Source organism: Sorex araneus, chromosome 3 (assembly GCF_027595985.1).
Source record: "Sorex araneus isolate mSorAra2 chromosome 3, mSorAra2.pri, whole genome shotgun sequence".
Classification (NCBI taxonomy): domain Eukaryota; kingdom Metazoa; phylum Chordata; class Mammalia; order Eulipotyphla; family Soricidae; genus Sorex; species Sorex araneus.
This window is the reverse complement of record NC_073304.1, coordinates 151,214,652-151,236,200: the sequence shown is the minus strand read 5'-3', so window position 1 is coordinate 151,236,200 and position 21,549 is coordinate 151,214,652. Positions and strand designations below refer to the sequence as shown.

At 45.1% G+C, this 21,549-nt stretch overlaps 2 protein-coding genes across 4 annotated transcripts in view; both read right to left on the bottom strand.

The window, feature by feature from the left end:
- Positions 1–21,549, bottom strand: part of THEM5 (thioesterase superfamily member 5) — a 59,530-nt gene that overhangs the window by 35,291 nt on the left and 2,690 nt on the right. Inside the window, exon 2 of the mRNA XM_055132157.1 lies at positions 20,601–20,680. Within this exon, the coding sequence (XP_054988132.1) occupies positions 20,601–20,680 (80 nt within the window). The remainder of the gene's footprint in view (positions 1–20,600; positions 20,681–21,549) is intronic.
- THEM4 (thioesterase superfamily member 4) overlaps positions 13,397–21,549 on the bottom strand; it is a 57,170-nt gene continuing 49,017 nt past the window's right edge. The window contains exons 7-8 of one of the 3 annotated variants that reach the window (XR_008629155.1): positions 20,601–20,680; positions 13,397–20,034 (exon numbers count right to left, since the gene is read on the bottom strand). The gene's annotated coding sequence lies outside the window, so the exon portion shown is untranslated. Of the gene's footprint in view, positions 20,681–21,549 lie in introns of all 3 variants that reach the window. The other 2 variants (XR_008629156.1, XR_008629154.1) reach the window with 2 other exon arrangements.

Below are 21,549 nucleotides of genomic sequence, written 5' to 3'. Positions count from 1 at the left end.
ACACGGATTCCTGCATACTAAGCATGTGCTCTGTCCTTTCTCCTGACACCTAAATTTTTCTTTTTTGGGGGGAAGGAGGGGTTGGGCCACAACCAGCGATGCTCAGTGGTTACTCCCGGCAATGCTCGAGGGAACATATGGGATGCTGGGGATCAAACCCAGGTTGGCGTCATGAAGGCAAATGCCCTGCCCACTGGACTATTGCTCTGGCCCCGGCCCCAATTTCTTGCTTTATAGAATTTAAAGTTTTCAATCTGAGTTTGGAAAGTCCTGCTGTAAGTCAGAGACAAGTGACAATCTTCAAGCTCTCCCCTGCCCTGGCCCTTCCTGCTTGCCTGTGTCTAGTTTGTAATGACAGGACAGCAAGTGGGACCCGAGGCATTCTCATCTGTCAGATGAAATGAGCAGCATACCAGCTTCCCCTGGTGGCAGTGTGATTTTGAAAAATCTAATATCACACAATTTTCACATCTGTAAACTGGGTCACTGATAGGACGGGGCTGTAGCTAGGGGCTGAGTGCATGCAGGGATGTCACATGTATCTTACTGTGACAGAGTCCAGAACCCTGAGCTGGGAATAGCAGAGCAATGCTGGGTGTGACTCCCCACCCCCCAAAGAATTAAAGACTGTGTGCTTTTTTTTATTGCCTCACCTCCTTTGAAGTTTATGCAATACATGAAAAATGTTAATCTGAAGCAACTGCTACTTTGAGCAATAGTTTTCACAATACCTGTATTGCAATAGGCTTGAAACTTCCTTGGAAGACTTTGGGGCCACTTTATCTTTGTTTCACTTGGGAATGGATACCATCTCTCTAGATCACCTTCAACTTTGCTTCTTCCCGGAGGCAGCTCTGCACACACCTCCCCAGCTGAATTCCATGCAGTGTTCTCAGGGAGAAGATTCTAAACACGTAGCCCCCATGAAAGCCAAGACCTGCCCCACTGACCCTGATTGCCCCCATAGTTATGATTTTTGGTTTTGGGAGCAGTGAGTAACGGGTCACACCACTGTTTGGGTTCCTTATTATTATTATTATTATTATTTTATTACTATTATTTTACTTTATTTAAATATCCTGATTTACAAAGTTGTTCATAAGACAGCTGTTTCAGTCATTCAATGTTTCAACACCAATCCCACCATCAGTGTGACTTTCCCTCCACCATTGTCCCCAGTTTCCCACCTATCCTCGAGCCTGCCTCTTAGGCAGTCACAAAATTGCTTAGTTTTTATTGCTTGTTACAACACACAGTACAAAATTATTCATATTAATAATTCCCTTTGTTGTGGGGGTTGTTGCTTAGATGTACCTGAATGCTGGCTCTCTGAGGTTGCACAGGTGCTGGCTCTCTCTCTGAGTTTACATGGGTTCTGGCTCTCGGAGGTTGCACAGGCAGGCTAATATTACTTCAGTTTGTCTTAAAATTATTTGGATTACATCCCTGCTCTCAGGAGGAGTTGGTAGCACCTGAAATTTCTTTTTACTTAAAAAAATTTTCATAAAGTTGTTCACAGTAGTTGTTTGCCTTCAATATTTCAACACCAATCCCACCACCATTGCACCTTCCCACCACCATTACTTTGAATATTCTCACCACCCCCCAGCCTGTCCCTGAGGGAGATGCTAAATAGTTTATTAAGCTTGTATAGCTGAGCTGGAGGTGGTTTGTGGGCATGATGTGGGTGTGACTCCTACATATCTAACTTTTGGCCATTTAATTTCTCAGGAAACTTGGTCCCAAGTTGTTGGGGTCCGGCCAGAGGCACAGTAGCAATTGTGGGGTATCAGAAGCCTGAAGGCACCATCAGGCTGCTGATGCACTCGCTGTTTGGGTTTGATTATTGTTGTTTGAATTTTGGACTGCACTGATGGTGCTCAGGATTTACTCCTTGCTCTGTGCTCAGGAATCACTCTTGGGGGACTATATATGGTATCGGGGTTCTGCAAGGCAAGTCTAACCCCTGTACTATCTCTCTGGCCTCCCCTCCATTGTGTTTTTTGTTTGTTTGTTTGTTTGTTTACTTATGTAGTTGCTGTTGTTGCTTTTTATTTGTTTGGGGGCCACACCCAGAATGCGCAGGCATTACTCCTGGCTCTGCAATCAGGAATTACTCCTGGTGGTGCTTGGGGGACCATATGGAATTCTGGGGAGCAAACGCAGATCGGCTGCGTGCAAGGCCCTGTGCTATCACTCCAGGACCTTCATTGCATTTTGGAGGGCAGGGTCAGAGAGAAAGTTCCTCTCCCTGAGTGACAACCCCTTTTCCCCCTGCCCCCCTTATGATGGTACAGTATCCCCACATGTCCGCTTCTAGGCTGGCAAACTCAAGAACTGAAAGGGGCTGGTTTTGGGGTCGTCACTTCCTGGCCCTGCCTTCACAGACCCCTTACCCTCCAACTCCTGCCTCCCTCCACTGCATCTCCACTGGAGCCCCGGGGCTTCCTCAGACACAGTCAGAGCCCAGTCAGGGCCAGAGAGACAGCCCAGAAGGTAAGGTGCTTCTCGTGCATGTGACTAATCCTAACCCCTGGCACCGCGTATAGTTCCTACGTACTACCAGGAAAGACCTCTAAGCCCTGAGCACCACTGGGAGTGGCCCCCCAACCACTCAGAGCTGGAGAGGTGGCCGCAGAGACAGCCCAGACGCCAGGCTGGACCGACTTGATCCCGCACTCTGCTTGGCTGCGGGTCCTGTGAAAACGTATTAGAGAGGATTCTGTCTTAGAAAGACTCCGGGATCCTCGATGCTTCCTCCTGCCTGCTGACTCTCCCAGCTCCGAGTGGCAGTAATGATTAATTAGAGGGTATGTGCACAGGGTGAGGCAGAAGGCCCCACTCCCTCTGTTTGTTCAGTAGGATTCTGCCCTACAAGACACAAGAAGCCCCATGTCTGACCCAGAGGGTAAATTCTTTTGGGAAAATGTTTCGCTGTATAAATTCATGACTCTTCTCTGTCAACAAGATGATGAGCACATCTGCTGTTGGTTTCCAAGTTCCTTGGTCACTGCTCTGCTTTTTTAGTATTTAAGCGTCAGGTTTGTGGCACATTGCTGAGTCTCCGTGAGCTCATGTGAGTGGACATGGCTCTAGCCAGTGTGGGCCAAGTGAAGAATTTTAAGAGCAAAGATGCCTTTTCCATATGTTCCCTCCATCTCTGTGACCACCCAGGAAGTAGGGACTAATGTCACTACCATTTCACAGACAAGGTCATGGCCTTCTGGTGCTGTAGCTTGTCAGGCTTCAATTTGCTTCACAGTGGTCCTGTGACAGATCTCAGGCTGTTGGGCCCCTTTCCTCTTGGGCAGTTGAGAAAGGTCCTATAACCATCAGCTGGGCTGTGATTTATGGTTTATGCATCTTCTGAGATGAGTGTGGAGCCCAGAGCTCGTCAAGAGATGTCAACCATTAGGACATTTTATCTTCTAAGCCTGGAGCGGTAACACAGTGGTAGGGCATTTGCCTTGCACGTGGCTGACCCGGGTTCGATTCCTCCATCCCTCTCAGAGAGCCCGGCAAGCTACCAAGAGTATCTCACCCGCACGGCAGAGCCTGGAAAGCTACCCGTGGTGCATTTGATATGCCAAAAACAGTAACAACAACTCTCACAATGGAGATGTTACTGGTGCCCACTTGAGCAAATTGATAAGCAATGGGATGACAGTGATACAGGTAAAGACAAAATCTTCGGGAGCAACTCATGAGTCCTCTCTCCCTCCACTAACACTGCTGGCTGTGGCTTCCAAACAAAATTTAATTAGTTTGAGTGAAGTAATTCTTTCTTTCTTTTTTTTTTTTTTGCGATGGGGGTGTGGGCGGTCAGGGAAGGAGTGGAGGACACTGATGGTGCTCAGGGACCACTCCTAGTGGTGCTCAGTGGGTCCCATGAGGTGCTGGGATAAAACCAGGGTCAGCCATTTGCCTTAACCCCTGGGATATCTCTCCAGCACTATGAAGGTAATTCTTACACAGTTTATCAGTTAAGCCTTGTGGGAGCAAGGTTTGTGATTTTTTTATAAGTGCATATTAAAAGACAGAAGAGATAATACAGCAGGGTAAGCCACTTGACTTGCATGTGACCCACCACATAAGGTCCCCAGGTCTTGCCAGGAGGGACCCCTGAGCACAGCACCAGGAGTTAGCCCAGAGCACCACAAGTTATGCCTCTCCCAATAGATCCAGCCCAGGTCTACACTAGAAAATATAACTCACTGCAGCGCAGTGTCCCTGCTAGCCTGGCGACAGAGGTGGTCAGCCTGCAAGCCTAGACCAGTAATTTCCTTGCAGGTAAAGGAAGGAACAACCCCGACCACCTCTCCCTCCTTTTCTGTTCAGCCCTCTTTCGCCAGGTGGAGAGAAATGCTGGGGCCTCATTGTCCCGGAGGGAGGGCCGGGGAACTGCTACTGTGCTTCTCCTTAGTCAATCTTGATGTCTCACTCACATGCCGCATGGACTCCACCACAGTCAAGACCATGGGAGAATTACAATGGTTCAAGCGGACAGCAAGGGAGGAAGGAGCAGACTTAGTAAAAAGAAGGAACCGTGCTCCTTGTTTTGTTTTTGTTTTTGGGCCACACCTGACAATACTCAGGCTTACTCCTGGTGGTGCTGGGTGTACCATACGGGGTACTGGGGATTGGATCCAGATTGGCTACATGCCTGAAAACTGGTCCTTTGGCGTTTTTTCAGGTAGGGCCTTTTGGGGTCTCTTAGCCACTTTTCAAGCCTGTTTGTAAAAGATCAAATGGTTTAAGTTTCATCACCATTTAAACTTTTCAGTCAGATGAATCTGGACCACAGTGCTGGCTCATTCCTTCTAGGAGGTAAAACCTGGGCACAGATGAGGTTTTTTGTTTTTTGTTTTGCTTTTTGGGTCACACCTAGCGATGCACAGGGGTTACTCCTGGTGGTGCACAGGGGACCATATGGGATGCTGGGATTCGAACCTGAGTTGGCTGCGTGCAAGGTAAACGCCCTACCCAATATGCTATCACTCCAGCCCCCAGGGCACAGATGAGTTTAGCAGATGTTTTATTAGTGAGCCCCAAGGAAGCCTCAGTCCATGACGTTGCCTCCGGCTGGGATCACAGAAATGGTGAGCGTGCCTGATGATAGTTGGTTACCTCTCATCTGCATTTACACACAAACACACACACACACACAGACACAGAGACACACACACACAGACTGCCTCAGCAATAAACTCAAAATTCAAAATGCATTATATTGAGCAAGAGCAATAGTACAGTGGGTAGGGCGTTTACCTTGCATGCACCCACCCAGGTTCAATTCCTTCTTATGAGAATCACTGCTGTGACCCAAAAAGCCAAACAAACAAACATAAAAACTCAAAATGCATTTTGATGTTTCATCTAGGAAGCTGGGAACAACTATGTAACCATCAACAAATACATGTTCTCTTTTTATTACTTTAAATTAAAAAAAAATTCTCTCTATGGAGAATGACCGACCTGTTGAATTGGTTTGTAAACCACAGTTTACATAAAGTAGAGTGGGGGGTACAGCTAAACTCAACTCCATGGAGCAATAAATAATTTCAGAAGTCTTCTTCCATCCATTCAGCAATGGAATCTTACTTTAGTGAATAGATCTTGTGATCACAAAGGGTCCAGGAAGGCCCACCCAACCCCTAGGGGTTAGAGTCCAAAGCTTGTACCAACCACTTTGCACTGTGAGGTGTTTGAGTTTCTGAAGCTCTCAGTGGCATGTCAACAGGCCTCTGGACAAATCATCCAACTCCGAAGTGAGGTCTGGAACACTTTCATTTTTGAAAGGCTTATCTTTCTCTTTCTTTCTGCTCCAGTAGGGGAAAATAACCTTACCAATAACTTATTTTTCTCTTATATGTTTTTATCTAATTGACACACAGGGCAACTGGGCCTCTAGCCAGTTTCCCAATAGTGGGAAGAGCCAAAAAATTATTTTCATCCTTGTGATATAAAGGGAATGATTGGAAGTCACAAAATGAAAAGATTTTTTTTCTATTGTTTGGATTATCACTGGCTGATGATGAAGACCAATAGGACAAATGCATGCTGATACACCTATGACCCCATGGTTGAATGAGATTTTTCCTGGTTGAAAGAAATTGGAGAGAGGTTTTCCTTCAATAAAAGAGGCTGAGAGAATCAGAGAGGACTGATGGATGATATAAGCCATTGTTTTCTCTTTCTAAAAATATCAGAGATGTAAGCAAGACAAACTTTTTTAAAACTGAAGGCTTGTCTTTCTAATGCCATGCACAAAAGTCTGATCAAAATGGACTAAAGACCTCAATATCAGACCTGAATACATAAGGGACACAGAGGAAATGTAGGAGATTCCTCTATGATATCGAAAGAGGAGGCAACAGTGCTCCCTCCAGATGTTCCATCTTTCCCTCATCAACCTGATATACATTCCATACCCAAGGTTATGACTGAGCTTGCCTGGGACTTCCCAGGAACACAGAACTCTGCCCTGGCATCTAGGCTGACAGAGAAACCAAAATAATGGACTATTATGCCAGGAGATTTGTTTCATCTTGCCAGTGAAGAAGGAAGCCAGTTCCCTCTTCTCACCTTCCCCCACAGACCTGACACACATTTCATTCCCAAAGTCCTGCCCCAGTATTCCTAGAACTTTCCAGGACCATAAAACTATGGCTTGGAGCCTAGGCTGACAGGGAGACTAAGGTAAGGAGCAAGAGTGCCCAGAGAGATTTAGGTCAGCTAGGTGTCCCTGTGACTTCCTGGAATCTCTGTAAACACTTGGTAAGGAATGCTAGGAGCCTTTAAAGGGCCTACACAAAAATCCTTTTTAACTGAGTCTTATACTAAGTTCCTTCCCACTTGGAGAGCTCTTTTTCTTTTCTCTTTTACTTTCCAGTAACTCTGAATTTGAGCATCTTTATTATTCAATATTTTCATTCTTTCAAATATTGAAGAACTTGGGAATTGTAAATGAAAGAGACCTGTGCCGCTGATGCATCATCTACACCAACCTTGAAGGTAAAGGCATCTTCAAGGGTGAAAAGCCGTTCACCAAGCAAGTGCAAGCAAAAATAAACAACGGAACTATATTAAACTGAGAAACTTATACACTTCAAAGGAAACAATCACCAGGGTACAAAGAGAGCCCATGAACTGTTTCATTTGTTGAGGGGGAGAGTTCCCTCCCCACCCCAAGGGACACAGCCCTGGAAGCCAAAAACCTCCAGAACTCAACCGCTGCTATGCTCACAGTTACTCTTCACACGTTCAGGCTGAACCTCACCCACAAGTGAATCCCCAGGAAACCCAGGCATGTGGGACCTATGACTGAGAACTCTAGGTTCAACAGAACAGGGAATAGGTGATCTCCCTCCCATCTCTCCATGTTTCGGGCAACGTGGCAGTCATGCCCATAAGCCACCTCTGGCTGGTGCCCTATAATTTCATCAATGGCCACGATCCAGAGACTCACTGTCCTCTCTCGGAACAGAGCATAAAATGAGTCACCATAGCCATGCCACCAGACCCTGCACCAGGCTGTTTCATTTGGGGCACCCCAGATGGGGGCGGGTGAGGCCCCTCCCCACTCCAAGGGACTCAGCCCTGGCAGCCAAAAACCTTCAGAACTCAACTGCTGCCATGCTTACAGCCACTCTCCACACGCTCAGATGAGCCTTACCCACGAGTGAATTTATTTCTGGATTGCACAGCCTCAGTTTTGGCCGTGTGACATTTCAGACCTCACACCACTCATATTCCAAGAGTAGCACAACACATTTGATGGGTTTAAAGTAGAAAGTAACCAATGTTAGAAGGAAATATATTTTTACAGATATATATGAGCATATATATACACATACATATATATGTGTATATACATATATATGCCACTGTATCACTGTATCACTGTGATCCCACTGATGATCAATTTGCTCGAGCAGGTGCCAGTAACATCTCCATTTGTCCTAGACCTGAGATTTTAGCAGCCTCTCTTTACTTGTTCTTTCCAGTGGTGCCGCATTGGAGGCTCTTTCAGGGTAAGGGGAATGAGATCCATCATTATTACTGTATTTGGCATATCGATTATGCCATGGAGAGCTTGCCAGGCTCTGCTGTGCAGGCAGGATGCTCTTGGTACCTTGCCAGGTTCTCTGAGAGGGAAAACTAGGCTATAAGAGGTTGCTTCCGGGAGCTTTGTTTTATAGTCTCTGGACCTTGGTTGTTGATGGGATTACACGGCAGTGGGGGCAGTTTGTGGATGTGACTGCCAAGCTACTGGAAAATGGGGGGTCTGGGTGGAGAAGGACCAGTCCCTATCTGAGCAGACTTGGAGATCTCAGCCCCGCGTCCCACAAACCTGGGTTCCTCTACCGGTTCCTTCATGCGTGAGGCTCATCCAAACTTGTGGATAGTGGCCTTGAGCATGGCTGTGGCTGGGTTCCAGAGGTCTGCGGCTGCTTGAGGGGCTCTGCTCGGGGCGGGGAGGGAAAGGCTCAACCTTTAACAACATGTTAGTAATCTCTTACAGAAGGGTTTAATGGCCCCTATTAAAGATTGTTTACACACTTTCCTCCAAGGAAACATTGGAAGCATTTTCAGTGGTTTATTCATAAAAAACAATAGAAATAAATTATTTTGGTTCTGCTTTGGGGCAGGGGATGGGGTTCAGGATAAAAACATCCAAAATACAGTGGTGGGAAGTTGTAATGGTGGCGGGATTGGTGTTCGAATATTAAATGTAATCAAATATTGTGAACTACTTTATAAAAATAAAATAAAAGAAAACAAAGAGAGCCCATGGAACGGGAAACATTATTTACCCATTACCCATCTTATAAGGAGTAAGTATAAAAGATATATAAAGCACTAGAAATTTACAAGGAAAAACATCCAACCCCATCAAAAAATAGGAAGAAGTGAAAGGTCTGGGATAGAAAGTGAAAACGAAGGAACAGTATCCAAGAGGAGAATTAGGCTGAAATGTGATTTACTGGAAAGAAAGCAGTCCCAGGCGGGCCTCACAATCCTCTAGGGGCCTAATGAAGACTGTGCCTGCCTGTGTTTAAGGGGGGTTTATACTGATGAAGAAGGCCTGGTGGGAGGGGGGAGAGGGATGTGCAGTTCGCTCAGAACCAGGACCAGATCCTCCCGATACCCAGTGGGGGTTGGCTGGTGGGGCCGAGGTAATGGGCGGTGGTGGAACCACACTTCAAAGTGTCCTTCTCTGGGCCAACCCAACAAGAACAGAAATTTTGTCAAACAAGAGCTACAAATGGCCAAAAGGCACAATAAAAAAAAAAAAGCTCAATATCACTAAATCACTAATCATCAAGGAGAGGCAAATCAAAATAACAGTGAGATATGATATTATGCCACAGAGACTGGCTCTCATCAAAAAGAACAAGAACAACCAGTGCTGGCACAGACATGGTGAAAAATTGCTGGTGAGAATGCTGACTGGTCCAACCTTCTAAGGAAAACAATATGGATATTCCTCAACAGACTAGAAATTGAGATTCCCTAAGATCCACTCCTGGGAATATACCCTAGAGGCCCAAAAACACAATGCAGAAAATCCATCCATATTCCTATGTTAATGAACATATTCACAGCACTACTCACAATAGCCAGAAATCCAGAAACAACCCCAGAGCCTGAGAACAGATGACCGGATAAAGAAACTGTGGTACATCTACACACAGCGGCTAGGAAAAATGAAGTTATGACATTTGCTTATACATGGACGGACATGGAAAGCATCATGCTGGGTGAAAGACAGGCATACAATGATCACACTCATTTGTGGGATTAAAAAAAAAGCACAGTATGAAACTAATACCCCAAGACAGTAGAAATGAGGGCGAGGGGGACTGGTCCATAGTTGGAAGCCTGCCAGCTGGTGGAGGGAAGAGTTCTCAGGAATGACTTCAGTGACACCTTATTGAGGATGTTTAATGGGCTCAGAGAAATGATGGTGCAGGGAATCAGCAAAGCACGAGAACTTATGAGAATAGAATAAGAGAACTGCAAATAGAAGTGAGAGAAATGAAGAATGTGGTACGTGATATGAAAAATGAACTAGAGGAAACAGTGAAATAGAACAACGGGAAAAGTGCTTGCCCTGCACATGACCGACCCGGGTTTGATCCTTGGCACCTCATAGAGCCTGAGCATTGCTAGTAGTGATTCTGAGTGAAGATCCAGGAATGAATTCTGAGCACTGCTGAGTGTTACCTTTAAACAAACAAACAAATGAATGCAATGGAGAGGCCATAGAGATAATACAGTGGATGAGGCACTTGCCTTACATGTAGCTGACCCAGCTTGGATTCCTGGTACCCCATACAGTCCCTGAGCCTACCAGGAGTAATCTTTGAGGTGTGGCACGACCCAAAATAGGAGCTTTGAACAGCAAAATAACAGCAGCTGAGAGAAGGATTAAGGAGCTCCACAAAGAGACTCAGGAAACCTCTAGAAAACAAAAAGTTTGAAAGGGAATGAATAGCACATAAGAGAACAAAGGGATGAGGTTAGAGGACGATTTAAGAACCACTGGAGTTCCCAAAGAACAGAAAGGAAAATTCGATGAACAGCTATGTAAAGAAATCATAGATAAGAATTTCCCAGAACATAGGCACCGAGATCTGGCACCAGAAGGGTCCCAGCAGAAATACACTTAAATACAAAAGCTCCAAGTCACATTGTGTTCAGAATGATAAAAGCCAAGGCTTTATTGTTTCAATAGATAAAATTTTGAAAGCAGCAAAATCAGAAAAGGAAATTTACACACAAAGGAAAGCCCCTAAGATTCACAGCAGATCTACCAAATGAGACTCTATGAGCCAGAAAAACATGGAAAGATATACTACAAAAACTGAATCAAATGAAGACCAAGGATACTCCATCCAACTAGACTGTCATTCAGATTTGAAGGAACTATACAGACCTTCATGACAGGCAGCAACTTAGAGGATTCATAGTCTTGAAATCAGTTTGCAAGATGCATTAAAGGAGTTCTTAAAAGACAAGACAAATTTCTTAGCACTTTGCCATTGAGTATGGCATTCACTCATGATGCTTACAATTGGTTGCCCTCTACCAGAATTAGAAAGGTCTGTTTATTTCTAGCTTGCTAAAAGATTTTACAATTCTCCTATTATAATTAATGATTATGTAATTAATGATTTATTTTATTGAATTGCTATGTGCATTTAGATAACTTTGTTATATCTGTACTTTATTATAAGCTATTATTCATTAAAGTACTATCTATAATATAGTAATATTTTTCTAACATAAATTCAATATTCCTTTGCTAGGAAATGCACTTTTACACCTTTACAAGTTATTCAGATTTTCCCTTAGAGTTTTCTTAGCTTTCTCAGCCTCGCTTTTACTAAACTGTATACTAGCAAGATTTATGTATTTCATGTTGATTTAAAAATGTATTGGCAGAGAAGCATTCATACCATTAACTTTTATTTTATGCACTTATAGAAAGATACCCAGCTTTTGAAAAAAATATTTTTCTTCATCAATATTTTTCTTATCATTGACTTGCAATTTTGGGAATTTCAGGATTTATTTGTTGATATGTATGCAGATACACTTATGCCTACACACACACACACACACATACACACACACACACACTCCCTTCTCTCTCATATGAGGGATATAAGGAAATATAGTAAGGGAACAGCAAATGGTCAAAACTTCATCAGAACTGAAGATGTTTTTTGAGAGGGCCACCCCACCCTCCCTGGTGCTCAGGACTTACTCCTGGCTCTGCATTCAGGGTTCACTCCTGGTGGGGATCGGGGAACCCTATCAGTTGTTGGGGATTAAACATGAGTTGACCATGAGCAAGACAAGCAACCCATTCACTGTCATATCACTCCAGTCCAAAAGAATTGAAGATTTTGTCTATAGAACTAAGCTTACATGAGAGGGCATAATTGGGAGGGTATTTGGGACACTGGTGAAGGGAAGCAGGCACTCAGGTGATGGGTGTGGTGTTGGAATAATGTGCACATAAAAGTTATAACTACATCTGTGGAATATAAAGTAACAGAGTGGGAGACTAACACCCAAGAGTTGTAGAGATAAGGATTAGGAGGTCTGCCCCACAGCTTGGAAACTGGCCTCACATGCTAGGGGAAAAGGCAGCTCAGATAGAGAAGGGAACACCAAGTAGAGGATGTCAGGAGGACCCATTCTGGTTGGAAGATGCGAGCTGGAAGTAGATTATAGACCAAACATGATGGCCACTCAATACCTCTATTGCAAACTACAACACTCAAAAGGAGGGAGAACAAAGGGGAATGTCCTGCCACAGAGGCAGGGTGGGTTGGTGGGGGATGGGGTGGGGGTGGTGAGAGGGATACTGGGATCATTGGTGGAGGTGAATGGGCACTGGTGGAGGGATGGGTGAATGATCACTGTATGAGTAAAATGCAAACACAAAAGTTCATAAGTTTGTAACTGTACATCACAGTGATTCTCTAATAAAAAAATTTTAAAAAAGTATAATTAAAAGTATTGTAAATCCCAGTACCTCAATAAAGCATAAAGAAAAAGATGAGCGATGGACAGTCTTGAAGCCTAAAGGAAATAACCAGCTCCTTTGTTGACTCTCTTAATGCCACATGACTGCCAAGGGTGGAGTCCTCATGGGAACGCCGGTCACATGGAACTACAGCCACAGTCATTAGCACTGACTGGTCCAGAGTGTACAACAAGGGCTGGTTACTGGCACTCCAGTCCCTGTTGATGTATCACAGAAACAGACCTGTAAGGGGTGAAAGTGAGCCACCATGCAGCCCATTTTCATCAGACTTGGGCCTCATGCATGCCTGACATGAGAGATGGCCCTTTGGAGTCTTCCTGGTTCCAGGAGTTTGCTCTCTTTTTGGGAAAATGAAAATTGGGAATGAATAAAGTAGCTTCTTAGAGTCACAACTCTTGGGGTGGATTAAGTGCTTTCTTGGTTTTATTCTGCCAGAGTCTCTGACAATAGATGATATAAATCACATTAGGGGCCACATCTGTTGATGCTCAGGGCTTACTCCTGGCTCTGTGCTCAGGTCACTTCAGGCAGTGATCAGGGGACCATGTGCAGCATCAGAGACCAAACCATGTTTTGCTGTATGTAAGGCTAATGCTTGAACTCCGGTACCATCTCTCTGGTCTCTAGAAGATACCTTCTCCATACTTTAACCCAATCTCTCTTTTTTAAAAAATTTATTTTATTGAATCACCATGTGAAAAGTTACAAAGTTCTCAGGCTTATGTCTCAGTTATACAATACTCAAACACCCATCCCTTCACCAGTGCCCATATTCCACCACCAAAAACCCCAGTATACCTCCCACCCCCGCCCGCCCACCCCCACCTGCGTAACTGATAAATTTCACTTCATTTTCTCTTTACCTTGATTACATTCCATATTTCAACACAAAACTCACTATTGTTGTTGGAGTTTCCCCCCAAAAAAGACAGCCCTACTGCCAAGGAAGCATTTGATAATTAGTTTTCCATTGCTGAGAATGAAGAGATATGAAGTCCTGCTGTTCCAAGTACATAACTCATTTTTTTCCCTCCTTCCTGCACCACCAAGTTCATGCCTGCTTAATAGTCCTCATAATATGGCTGATGCCACACCACCCGACAAGGGAAAAAAACTGAGAAAGAAGGATATTTCTCATCCTTGGCCGGCTTGGGGCTATGGCTTAGTTCACAGTCTAGAGAAATGGCTGCTACTTTGATTACCTTCAATATTTCAACAAAAAACTCACTATTATTGTTTGGCATTTCCCCCCACAGTCAGACCTGCTAAAAACGAACCATTTCACATTGCTGACAATTAAGAGATATTAGGTCTGGATTTCTGTATAAAGTCCAGGGAAAATTCTGCCAGAAATTGCATCACTGCAAGCTTTTACTTCCCTTTTGTGGTGCTCATAAGATGGAGAAGCCTGCAGAGAGAAACCCTTCCCCACTGGCGCCACATGGGGCAGTGGCTCAGTTCACAGTCTGGAGGCATTTCTGCTAGCTGTTCGTGTCCAAAGTAGTTCAGGTGGCCTCCGGGATCGTGCTCGTGCAGCAGCGGCAAGGCCCCACACGTGTGGCTGCTGCATTTAAATATCGGCAAAGGGTGGGGCCGGTACCCCCTGTCCCTGGGATCTCCCGCATGTCCCACTGCAGCCGGGCTGGTACCTCCATTTTGTGCTCAAAAAGTGGCAATCGCAATGCTGTGCCCGGGAAGGAAGGGTTGAGAGAGAGAAACCCTTCCTCGCTGGCACCACTTAAATATCGGCAGAGGGCGGGGCCGGTACCCCCCCGCCCCCTGGGATCTCCCATGCATCCCGCCACAGCCATAACCCGATATCTCTTGTTGCCTTATTTTCAGGATCTGGTGTGCCATGTTTTGTTCATATATGTGTTTCATACTGTAATTTTGGCTGGAGGACTACAAGTGGCTGAACAGACCATGGGTTCAAGCATCTGGAATTTTCATAATCACTCTATAATTCTGTGTTGTTAAAGAATTGCAACTCAGCTTTAGTCACCTGTCACCTTGAGGACTACTTTATTCTATTTTATTCTGTCCCATGAGTTGAAAATTTCTTCTCATGCTGTTCCAGTCTTGAGGTTTGAGAAAAGTTATTGCAAAAAAAGCTGTCTTTTGGGCTGCAAATATAAGAAAGGAATTTTTAAAAAGGTTTTGGCCACATCCACTGGTACTAAAGGAGTTACCCCTGGCTTTGTGCTCAGAGATCACTCCTGGCAGGGCTGGGGATCATATGTGGTGCCAGGGATCAAACCAGGGTCAGCTGCATGCAAAGCAAGTGCCCTACTCTCACTTTCTGGCTTAAAAAGGAAAAAAAATTGTTTGGTTTTTGGACCTCACATGGTGGTGACCAGGAGCCACTCTTGGCTTGCTGGTGTAGCCCCCAAACAAGCAAAACCCCCACAAAACCCAAATAAATCATCCAAATAAATAAGCAAAAAAACCCTAACCCCACAAAATGCTGCATAGATGAAAATACTGTTTTTTTTTTTTTAAAGAGATTGGGTTAGGGGCTGGAGCGATAGCATAGCGGGTAGGGCATTTGCCTTGCAAGCGGCCAACCCGGGTTCGAATCCCAGCATCCCATATGGTCCCCTGAGCACTGCCAGGAATAATTCCTGAGTACAAAGCCAGGAGTAACCCCTGTGCATCGCTGGATGTGACCCAAAAAGCAAAAAAACAAAACAAAACAAAACAAAAACAAGAGAGATTGGGCTAGAGCTATAGTACAAAGGGTAGGGTGTCTACCTTGCACATGGCCAACTGGGTTCAATCCTCAGCATCCCATCTAGTCCCTGAGCCTACAGGAGTAATTCCTGAGTACACAGCCAAGAATAAGACCTGAGCACTGCCAGGTATAGCCCTAAAAACAAAACCAAAAAAAAAAGGGGGCTTATCTCAGGGTCAAAGCTTTCTGCAACTTTTGCCCTAAATATTTAGGATTCTCTGGGTTACAGAAAGGTGGAACTGATAGAAGCTGGTAGTGTGGAGGGTGTGACGGCCTCTCTTGGAGAAGCTGCCCCTCTGCGTTCTATTGGCTCTGGCAAAAGTGGAACCTTCAAAAGATTTATGGTGACAAGGATCCAGACCATGAGGTGGACAGCTGCGGCCAGTGGAGACAGCTGAGAACTTACTTCCACCTCGAGTCTCCTTGGTCTTCATTACCACGCTAACTACACAATCTTCCTCGCCACCCCAGGTTGTTTTTCTGCCGTTTTCTGTATGTGATGCATGTTCCTCAATTGTGCAGACTTGCCATTCTTCCTCACGAATGAATCTATTTGAGTTTCCTGAAGAAGCACTAGAATATGTGTACGCTGTCTGTCTCTCTTCCTCCGTGGGACCCCTCTACTGGAACCCAACTCTCTCTTTGAAGCTACCCTCCAGCCATTTTGTTGGACATCCTTCCGAAGTTGTTCCACTGCCAATAAAGCCCCCCTTCTGTATGCGGCTGTTCCTGTGCTTTGTCTAGAACAACACCTGTTAGGGTCCCCACCGCCCACATTTTCCCTCCTCACACTCAGACTCCTCCAGTGACTAGCTCCCAGAGCAGTAGAGGGGAGACCAGATGGAGCACACAAGACCAGAAGCTGAGGACAGAAAAAACTAAAAAGTTACGAGCTGTCCCTTCATTCTGACTTGGAGCCTCTGCCAATAAGAACTATCCACTTGTTGGTGGAACCAGGAAACGAGGAGCCAACAGCCTTCAAGTTGCTGAGAGACCCACATACATCCAGGACGCAGGAAACTGACAAGACTGGAAGTGACTGGGGAAAAAAAATTCTTTAAAAAATCTGGTGGCTGTGTACCAGGAGGATTGCTCCTTGGCTTAGAAGCCAGCCTCAGATGTTGGGGGAAAAGGCAGTTGGGATAGAGAAGGGACCATCAAGTAAATGGTGCTTGGAGGACCTGCTCAGGATGGGAGATACGGGCTATAGACCGAACACGATGGCCACTCAATACTTATATTGCAAATCACAACACCCAAAAGGAGAGAGAGAATGAGCAAAAGGGGAAGAGGCGGGGGTGGTGGGAGGGATACTGGGATCATTGGTGGTGGAGAATGGGCACTGGTGGAGGGATGGGTACTTTATCATTGTATAACTGAAGTGTAAGAACAAAAGTTTGTAAGTCTATAACTGTACCTCATGGTGATTCATGTAAAATTAAAAAAAATTAAAACAAAACAAAACATCTTAATTAGAAAAACATCTAGTGGCGACACACGCCATACCATGCCGATGGACCCCATGCCAGGCTGTTTCATTTGGGGTGCTCCGAAGGGGGGCAGGTGAGACTCCTCCCTGCTGGTAGCTGAAAACCTCCAGAATCAACCACTGCCATGCTCATGGCCACTCTCCACATGCTCAAGCCGAGTCTCATCCATGAGTGAATCTGCAGAAAACCCAGGTACGTGGGACTTGTGACTGAAAACTCTGGGTTCAATGGAGCCAGGAGTGCGGATGCTTCACCCACATCCCCTTGCTTCCAGCAACTCAGCAGTGACACCATAAGCCACCTCTGGCTGGCACCAGATAATTTTGTCATCGGTCACCACCCAGAGTCGAGTTGTCCTTCTCTTCTGGAAGGGAGCATGACACGACATACATCATAACCATGCCATTGGACCCTGTGCCAGGCTGTTTCATTTGAGTTGCTCTGGAGAGGGGGTGGGTGAGACCCCTCCCCTCTCCAAGGAACCCAGCCTGGCAGCCGAAAACCTCCAGTACTCAACCGCCGCCATGCTCATAGCTGCTCGCCACATGCTTGGGCTGAGTCTCATCCAGAAGTGAATGTATTTCTGGACCATGTGGCTGCATTCATGGCCATGCGACAACTCATATCTCACACCACCCATACTCCAAGAATACTGCACCACATTTGATGGGGTTTAAAGATAGGGCAACAAATCTTAGAGGGAAATCTTTTACAGATGTATATAGCACACAAGGCTCAACATGTTAGTAATCTCTTATTGAAGGGCTTAATGCCCCCCTGGGTGAAATACAACAATCTTCACACTCTTTCCTCTAAGGAAACTTTTTGGGAGCATTTTCAGTGGTTTTTCATAGCAAACAATACAAAATAAATTATTTCGGTTCTGCTTTGGGCAGGGGTTGGGATTCAGGGTGGAAACATTTGAAATATGATGGTGGGAAGGTATAATGGTGGTGGGATTGGTGTTCAAATATTAAATGTAATAAAATATTGTGGACTACTTTGTAAGATAAAAAATTAAAATAAAGTCTGGTAGTATGGCTGGAATAATAGTACAATGGGTAGGTCATTTGCCTTGCATGCAGCTGACCTGTGTTCCATCCCTGGCATCTGATATGGTCCCCTGAGCACCACCAGGAGTAATTCCTTAGTGCAGAGCCAGGAGTAACCACTGAACATCATTGGTGTGACCCAAAAAGACAAAAATACAAAACAAAACCTGGTGGTGGGTCAGAGACATAGTACAATGGAAAGGGTGCTTGCCTTGCCTGAGACTGACCTGGGTTCGGTCCTTGGCATCCCATATAGTTCCCAGAGTACCACCAGGAGTGATTCCTGAGTGTAGAGCCAGGAGTAGCCCTGGACATTGACAGGGATTGAACCGTGCAACTTTACCACTGTTCTTCCCCCTGCATATCTATGCTTTTTCGTGGATTTATTAGAAGTCTGCCGAATAAGATGGTAATTTTTGCGGGGGAGGATCACTCCTGGTGGTGCTTGGGGGACCATATGGGATGCCGAGGATCAAAGCCGGGTCAGCCATGTGCAAGGCAAATGCCCTACCCACTGTATAATCACTCTGGCCAAAGACAGTGAAAGTCTTATTCAAGGAATTTAATAATTATGTTTTTGGAAAAAAATCCTAATAAATTTAGGAAAGAAGCCATTGCTGAGTCACTCCGGGTAGGCCAGGTCTGCAGGCTGAGTTTTCTGGAGCCTTCTCCAGATGGGGGTGGATGGGTCCCTGCCCTAGTGGTGGTGGGGGGCCCAGCACCCCATCCATGCCCTACTTCCTCTGGCATATAAACAGCCCAGCTCCACTACCGATCTGATGGAGATGTCACGCTACTGAGTTGCCCCAATTCTGGAGGGGCTGGAGAGTGTGGCTCTGTGTGGTCATCTACCATCTCCAAATTTCTCATGCTGGAGTCCCACTGGGACCACAGCAGATTGAACAGGAGGCTGTGCAGTGGCCACTGGGCCCAGTGAGTCCAATGATGACACGGAGGGCTCAGCTAGAGCCTGGCAGCTCAGTGTATCCTGACTGGTGACTCTCTTTGCAGCACTGTGAGATGTATGTTGAGGCAGGCAACATGAAGTGAATTGTTTTGTGTGTGCTGTGGCATGGGCTGGCAGGGTGGATGGCAGGCGGGGGACACTGGTGGAGGGAGGGTTGAGCTGATGGTGGGATTGGGTTTGGAGTATTGAGCGCCTGAAGCGACTGTGTTGTGGATCACAGTGTTTAGGTTCTGTTTCAAACATTAAAAAAATTAATTTTAAAATGAATTGCAATATGTAACCATTCACAGATTTGTATATTTCAACAAAATAATAGTTTCCTCTTTCTAAATCCTGGAAGGACTCTACATTTAAATAAGTAAACCAGACCTATAAAATGAACAGATATATGAATTAAGACTTTTTGTTGTTGCTTGGTTTTTGGGCCACATCTGGTGGTGCTCCTGGCTTTGTGCTCAGGAATCACTCTTGGTGGGGTTCCGGGGACCAAACCAGGGGCAGGAACATGTAACGACTGCGCTATTTCTTCTGATGAATCAGGCCTTCCTAAGTGGGCATCCTGTCAGGAACCTCACAAGGCTTCCTGCAACTTTTTTCTTCCCTTCCTTCATATTTAGACAGAATCCCTGTGATTAGTGAAACTGTAAACAGGTTAGCCTAAGTCTTGAAGCTTGGGCAGTGATTGCCTATTGCATTCTGTTGGTTTTGGATGGGCAAAAGCAGAAATTTCAGAGCACTTTATTTGGATAAGGACCTCAGACCAATATTGGTCAGTGGAGACTCCTCAATAGCATTTTTTCTTTCTTTTCTTTTCTTTTTTTTTTTGCTTTTTGGGTCACACCCAGCGATGCTCAGGGATTACTCCTGGCTCTGCACTCAGGAATTACTCCTGGCGGTGCTTGAGGGACGATATTGGATGCTGGGAATTGGACCCGGTTCAGCCATGTGCAAGGCAAATGCCCTAACCGCTGTGCTATCACTCCAGCTCCGCATTTTTTATTTCTTAAAAAATATTTATTTATTTTAAGTTTATTTTTAAGGCATTTTAATTTTATCTTAATATTAGTCCTTACTGACTTCTACTCTTCTGTTCTTCATCACTATACCAAACCAGCCACCTAAGTATATTTCTCCACTGTTTTCTGTATATGTGATGTCTGTTCTTTGTGTGTTCCTCAGGTTCACAGACTTGCTATTCTTATTCTTCCTCATGAGTATAGATGAGTTTCCTGAAAACAGGACAAAAGTATGGATCTACTGTTAGGTCACCCTAGCTCTGCTGGGCATCAACCCAGACCCTGCTCCCTCTCTTTGAAGCTATGTGCTGGCTGACATCCCAATCTATGTTATTTTCATTCTGATAAAGCCTCTTTTCTATTCAGTCATTACTGTGATTTTTAATTAGGATGAGAGCCTCATCCTATTGAGATCTACCACCAGCTCAAGGACTCTTGTGAAAGAATCAAACCAGATGACCACAGACCTGGAAAATGAGGAGACAGACCCCAGAGGTAAAATGCTAGGCCCAAATATGCAGTAAGTTTGTCCTTACATTTTTTCTTATACACGTGTATAATCCATAACTTCTAATCTCTTTGTCTGAAAAAATCTGTGGATGTAAGATGCTAAAAATGAAGACAGTTGGTTGCAGAGGACAGCTTATAAGGTGGAAATGTTAAATACAAAGTCTCTGTAATGCATAAGGGAGTTTTACAGAATTATAGGACCTTAAATGTCCTGACAGACTTCCTAGGTGGCACATGGGGGCATGATAAATGCCGAATGCTGTACTTACATGCTTTATCTCTCTTGCAGCATGACCTTCTAAGTCATGGGAGGACCCAAAGCATTTCCATAGATGATCGTCTGCTTTTTCTGGGAAAGAGAACAGGAAACTGACTTTCTTATCATAGGTTATTGCACTTCTTTCTCTTATAATTTTAGTTATACTTATAGTTTTATGTATTCTGTTTAAGTAGATGTGTGTGTGTGTGTGTGTGCTTGGCCATGTGTGTGTGTCCCTTGGCAATGAATTTCAAAAAGACAAGGCAGAAATGTGATCTGAAAAAGAATCCTAAGGCTGGACGGCGTTTGGATATGATTCTAGGGAACTGATGCTTGAGAAAATTCTGAGTGACTGCTGTCCAAACAGAGAAGGTTGGCCCTTTAGGAGAGATGTTTTCACAGGCATAAAAAGCCCTGATAAGCCTGAAGACAACCACCCAAAGAACAAAATCCTTTTCCTGGGCCGGAGTGATAGTACAGCAGGGAGGGAACTTGCCTTCCATGTGGCCAGCCCAGATTCAATCCCTGACACTACATACGGTCCCCTGAGGCTTCCAGGAATGATTCCTCAGGGCAGAGCCAGGAGTAACCCCTAAGCACCACCAGGTGTGATCCCCAGGCAACAAAACAAAAATCCTTTTCCTTTAACCCAACCCTGGCTAGGGCTGCTACCCAGGCTGTTACCTGCATAGAAAGCCCCTGAGTGAATGCCCTGCCGCAGAGGTGGGGTGGGATGGGGGGGAGGGCGGGCTGAGGGTGGTGGGAGGGGTACTGGGAACATTGGTGAAGGAGAATGGGCATTGGTGGAGGGATGGGTAAATGATCATTGTATGGTTGAAATGCAATCACCTCATGGTGATTCACTAATAAAAAAAAAAGAGAAAAGAAAAAAGAAAGCCCCTTGAGTAAGGGAAGTTTGGAAAAAGGCTTATAAAACCAGCTTTGCCCAAGCCATTAAA